The sequence below is a fragment of the Oncorhynchus nerka genome, linkage group LG17 (genome assembly GCF_034236695.1).
Source record: "Oncorhynchus nerka isolate Pitt River linkage group LG17, Oner_Uvic_2.0, whole genome shotgun sequence".
NCBI classification, from domain to species: domain Eukaryota; kingdom Metazoa; phylum Chordata; class Actinopteri; order Salmoniformes; family Salmonidae; genus Oncorhynchus; species Oncorhynchus nerka.
This window is the reverse complement of record NC_088412.1, coordinates 13,994,994-14,000,993: the sequence shown is the minus strand read 5'-3', so window position 1 is coordinate 14,000,993 and position 6,000 is coordinate 13,994,994. Positions and strand designations below refer to the sequence as shown.

Sequence of the window (6,000 nt, the reverse complement as noted above, 5' to 3'; positions counted from 1 at the left end):
AAAATATAGATTGAGTCGAATGTTGGACAAGCCCCATTCCTGTAAAGTAATAATAGTATATTTTAAGATGGTATTTTATAGCTTTGAACTATGTAGCTAATGTTGATTAGTCATTGTTGTCATTTACAAGCGACCACATTGGACTGACTCTAGGCCTGCTGTCATACTGAGTCCTGTTACAGATTAAGTCCTAAATTAGTCCTCGTTGTAAATCCTCTGTTGGTCCAGTGTTAGTCATCTCTGTAAGTCCTCTGTTGGTCCAGTGTTAGTCATCTCTGTAAATCCTCTGTTCGTCCAGTGTTAGTCATCTCTGTAAGTCCTCTGTTGGTCCAGTGTTAGTCATCTCTGTAAATCCTCTGTTCGTCCAGTGTTAGTCATCTCTGTAAGTCCTCTGTTGGTCCAGTGTTAGTCATCTCTGTAAATCCTCTGTTCGTCCAGTGTTAGTCATCTCTGTAAGTCCTCTGTTGGTCCAGTGTTAGTCATCTCTGTAAGTCCTCTGTTGGTCCAGTGTTAGTTCTCAGTAGGTCGTCCAGTGTTAGTCCTCTCTCTTAGTTCTCTGTGAGCAGATTCTGTGGTATGTGCAGCGCTGCCCAGGCACATGTTCTGTGGTGGTCTGATTACAGCCCTTAACGTCGTGCTGACATTGGCCCTCCCTGGCTCCCTACATATATATATATATATATATATATATATATATATATATATATAAAAACAAAAGGCCCCAAGTTCCATCGGCGCTGCCAGCGTCTACCGCGGCATGACTTCATCCAGCAACCATTCCCTCCATCAAACAAAATGCCTTTGTCACCAGAAAACAGGGAGAGGAGGAGGAGGAATGAGTGGATGTGTGGTGATTGTGGAGGCCCTTGTTTTCCAGCACAGTTTGGGAGCGTGGCAGGGTCATTTTAGCTGGAGGGCTACAGACTGCATGCTGGACTCATTTGAGGGAGAGGGCGGGATGGTGGGCAGGCAACGCAGAATAATCAGAGACAGTAGGCAGGATGGGTGGGGAGCACTGAGTCAGCTTACATGGTAGTGCTGGGTAGATCTGGCGTATTGTTTCTTTTAGTGGCTAAACATACTTTTTGGGGGGCCGCTCTCTCTCTTTTCCCTCCTATCTATCTATCTATCTATCTATCTATCTATCTTTCGATCGATCTCTCTCTCCCTTCATTTTTCTTCATTTACTCTCCTGTTCTCTTCTCTTCTACTTTCCTATCCCTTCTATCCCCCCTAAGCTGCAATGGCTGTCCTTCTATCTTTGGGGGGCCTCTCTCTTTCTCTCTCTCTCTCTCTCTCTATTATTATCTATTACTATTAGGCAGACTCGAACTGTACTCAACCTTGATTGACCTTTGACCTCTTTGTATTTTAGGAGCGGATGCACTTTGAGAGTTTGAGTCAGCACCTGGGCAACCTGGGAGAGGATGGAAAGATGGGCCACAGGGTCATTGACCTCACCAGACCTGAGGATCTTCATGGTGGGTTTCGTCTGTCTCTTTCTCTCTTTTTCTTTCTTTCTTTCTTTCTAAATTTCTGTTGTTCTTCTTCCGCAACTATCTCTTTCAGTTCTCAATACTTTTATGTAAGTGCATTCTGTTGATGTTTGTGTGTATGCTTACAACCCGTATGTATGTAGCTTGGTGCATAATAGTAGAACAGAGGAAAAGAGAAGAGAGAGGTCAAATGGATATTTATAATACATTAGCATAGCCGCGGGAAGTAGGGGTGCTGAGGTTGTAGCAGCAGCCCCTGAACAATCATAATAATAGAAAACATACAGTGGGGAGAACAAGTATTTGATACACTGCCGATTTTGCAGGTTTTCCTACTTACAAAGCATGTAGAGGTCTGTAATTTTTTTTATCATAGGTACACTTCAACTGTGAGAGACGGAATCTAAAAAAAAAATCCAGAAAATCACATTGTATGATTTTTCAGTAATTCATTTGCATTTTATTGCATGACATAAGTATTTGATCACCTACCAACAACCAGTAAGAATTCCGGCTCTCACTTACCTGTTAGTTTTTCTTTAACCTCTTGCTTCTACTCGGGACGCTTGCGTCCCAACTAGAGCTCTGGAAATGCAAATGCGCTACGCTAAATGCTAATAGTATTAGTTAAAACTCAAAAGTTCATTAAAATACACATGCAGGGTATCGAATTAAAGCTACACTCGTTGTGAATCCAGGCAACAAGTCAGATTTTTAAAATGCTTTTCGGCGAAAGCATGAGAAGCTATTATCTGATAGCATGTAACACCCCAAAAGACCCACAGGGGACGTAAACAAAATAATTAGCATTTCGGCGTTACACAAACCGCACAATAAAATAGAAAACATTCATTACCTTTCACCATCTTCTTTGTTGGCACTCCTAGATGTCCCATAAACACTATTTGGGTCTTTATTTCGATTAAATCGGTCCATATAAAGCCTAGATATCGTTATATGTAGACTGTGTGATAAACGAAAAAAACATCGTTTCAAAACGTAACGTCATTTTTTAAAATTCAAAAAGTCGACGATAAACTTTCACAAAACACTTCGAAATACGTTTGTAATGCAACTTTAGGTATTAGTAAACGTTAATAAGCGATAAAATTCATCAGGAGGCGATGTAAAGATCATTAGCTGTCCGTCTGGAAAAATGTCCGGCTAGAAACTCAACGAAAATATCCGGTCCTAGACCAGAGGAGATACGGTGCCCTGCATGTGTTTGACCAAGAAAAAACTCGAAGGGAAATGACAAGACTCTAGACACCGTGTGGAAGCTGTAGGTACTGCAACCTCAGTCAATTAATTGTGGTTCACCTTTATCAATGGGTTCAAGTAGCGCATGGATATATTTTCCCATTTTCAGTGATCAGTTTTTCCTGTGCTTTTCGATGTAAATGCCGTTCTGGTAAAGCCACAGCAGTGATTTAACCAGTTTTTTAAACGTCTGAGTGTTTTCTATCCACACAGACTAAGTGCATATACTAAATGCATATACTATATTCCTGGCATGAGTAGCAGGGCGCTGAAATGTTGCGCGATTTTTAACAGAATGTTCAAAAAGTAGAGGGTCGACTTAAGAGGTTAAGAAGCCCTCCTGTTCTCCACTCATTACCTGTATTAACTGCACCTGTTTGAACTCGTTACCTGTATAAAAGACACCTGTCCACACACTCAATCAAACAGACTCCAACCTCTCCACAATGGCCAAGACTAGAGAGCTGTGTAAGGACATCAGGGATAGAATTGTAGACCTGCACAAGGCTGGGATGGGCTACAGGACAATGACAAGCAGCTTGGTGAGAAGGCAACAACTGTTGGCGCAATTATTAGAAAATGGAAGTTCAAGATGACGTTCGATCACCCTCGGTCTGGGGCTCCATGCAAGATCTCATCACGTGGGGCATCAATGATCATGAGGAAGGTGAGGGATCAGCCCAGAACTACACGGCAGGACCTGGTCAATGACCTGAAGAGAGCTGGGACCACAGTCTCAAAGAAAACCATTAGTAGCACACTACGCCATCATGGATTAAAATCCTGCAGCGTACGCAAGGTCCCCCTGCTCAAGCCAGCGCATGTTCAGGCCCATCTGAAGTTTGCCAATGACCATCTGGATGAACCAGAGGAGGAACGGGAGAAGGTCATGTGGTCTGATGAGACAAAAATAGAGCTTTTTGGTCTAAACTCCACTCGCCGCGTTTGGAGAAAGAAGAAGGATGAGTACAACCCCAAGAACACCATCCCAACCGTGAAGCATGGAGGTGGAAACATCATTCTTTGGGGATGCTTTTCTGCAAAGGGGACAGGACGACTGCACTGTATTGAGGGGAGGATGGATGGGGCCATGTATCGTGAGATCTTGGCCAACAACCTCCTTCCCCCAGTAAGAGCATTGAAGATGGTTCTTGGCTGGGTCTTCCAGTTGACAATGACCCAAAACACACAGCCAGGGCAACTAAGGAGTGGCTCCGTAAGAAGCATCTCAAGGTCCTGGAGTGGCCTAGCCAGTCTCCAGACCTGAACCCAATAGAAAATCTTTGGAGGGAGCTGAAAGTCCGTATTGCTCAGCGACAGCCCCGAAACGTGAAGGATCTGGAGAAGGTCTGTATGGAGGAGTGTGCCAATATCCCTGCTGCAGTGTGTGCAAAACTGGTCAAGGACTACAGGAAATGTATGATCTCTGTAATTGCAAACAAAGGTTTCTGTACCAAACATTAAGTTCTGCTTTTCTGATGTATCAAATACTTATGTCATGCAATAAAATTCTAATTCATTACTTAAAAATCATACAATGTGATTTTCTGGATTTTCACAGTTGTAGTGTACCTATGATAAAAATTACAGACCTCTACATGCTTTGTAAGTAGGAAAACCTGCAAAATCGGCAGTGTATCAAATACTTGTTCTCCCCACTGTATATATACAGTACTATGCAAAAGTTTTAGGCATGTGTGAAAAAATGCTGTTAAGTAAGAATGCTTTCAAAAATAGTCATGTTAATAGTTTATATTTATCAACAAACAAAATGCAAAGTGAGTGAACGGAAGAAAAATCTACATCAAATCCATATTTGGTGTGACCCCTCTTTGCCTTCAAAACAGCATCAATTCATCTAGGTACACCTGCACACAGTTTTTGAAGGAACTCAGCAGGTAGGTTGGCCCAAACATCTTGGAGAACTAACCACAGTTCCTCTGTGGATTTAGGCAGCCTTGGGTTCTTCTCTCTCTTCATGTAATCCCAGACAGACTCGATGATGTTGAGATCAGGACTCTGTGGGGGCCATAGCATCACTTCCAGGACTCCTTGTTCTTCTTTACGCTGAAAATAGTTCTTAATGACGTTCACTGTATGTTTGGGGTTGTTGTCATGCTGCAGAATACATTTGGGGCGAATCAGATGCCTCCCTGATGGTATTGCATGATGGATAAGTATCTGCCTGTACTTCTCATCATTGAGGAGACCATTCATTCTGACCAAATCCCCAACTCCATTTGCAGAAATGCAGCACAAATCTTGCAAGGAACCTCCACCATGCTTCACTGTTGCCTGCAGACACTCATTTGTGTACCGCTCTCCAGTCCTTCGGCGAACAAACTGCCTTCTGTTACAGCCAAATATTTCAAATTTTGACTTATGAGTCCAGAGCACCAAATGCCATTTTTCTGCACCCCAGTGGCCAGATTCACAAAACTTTACTTTCGAAAAAAATAGGAAGTTCATAACATAGTTCATAAATGCAATTCTTCAAAATGTTCTTAGGAACTTCGTAAATATCTTTCTTAAGAACTTTGTAAATAAATGTATTTCTGTATTGACGTTAGTGACGTGCTTGAAACCAATAAGCCTATGTGACAGGGATGATCGTATTTGGTTATTTGGTTATTTTTCATACATTTTAACCATCAGACTAGATATATCAAAATCAAAAATGGATAACCAAGAAAAGACATTCAGGTGATGGTGGAGGAAATAGCAGCCAGGAAAAGGCTGAAAACTTAACTTCTTATGGCTGCAGGGGCAGTATTGAGTAGCTTGGATGAGAGGTGCCCATAGTATTGGCATATTATTAGTAGTATTGGATAGAAAACACTCTGAAGTTTCTAAAACTGTTTGAATTATGTCTGTGAGTATAACAGAACTCATATTGCCACTGCCACGAGTTGACCATGCTTTCACCATGCGCGTTCACAGGGGAAGGACCTGCGTTCCACCGCTCATCTGAAGTCATTCTAATTCTCCGGTTGGAACGTTATTCAAGATATATGTAAACAACATTCTAAAGATTGATTCAGTACATCGTTTGACATGTTTCTACTGACTGTTACGGAACTTTCGGACTTTTCGTCACGTTATAGTGGACGCGCTTTGTGACTTTGAAATGGTTTAATTTGGCTATTGTTCTGAGCTCCGTCTCAGATTATTGCAAGGGTTGCTTTTTCTGTAATGTAAAAAAAAAATCTGACACAGCATTTGCATTAAGGAGAGGTATATCTAT

At 41.9% G+C, this 6,000-nt stretch overlaps 1 protein-coding gene across 4 annotated transcripts in view; it reads left to right on the top strand.

Annotated features, from left to right (window-relative positions):
* The window catches only part of LOC115144716 (transcription factor SOX-6-like), a 258,270-nt gene that overhangs the window by 230,763 nt on the left and 21,507 nt on the right, over window positions 1-6,000 (top strand). For all 4 annotated transcript variants that reach the window (XM_065002988.1, XM_065002987.1, XM_065002985.1 and 1 more), the window contains one exon: window positions 1,376-1,481. In XM_065002988.1, coding sequence (XP_064859060.1) covers window positions 1,376-1,481 — 106 coding nt within the window. The remainder of the gene's footprint in view (window positions 1-1,375; window positions 1,482-6,000) is intronic.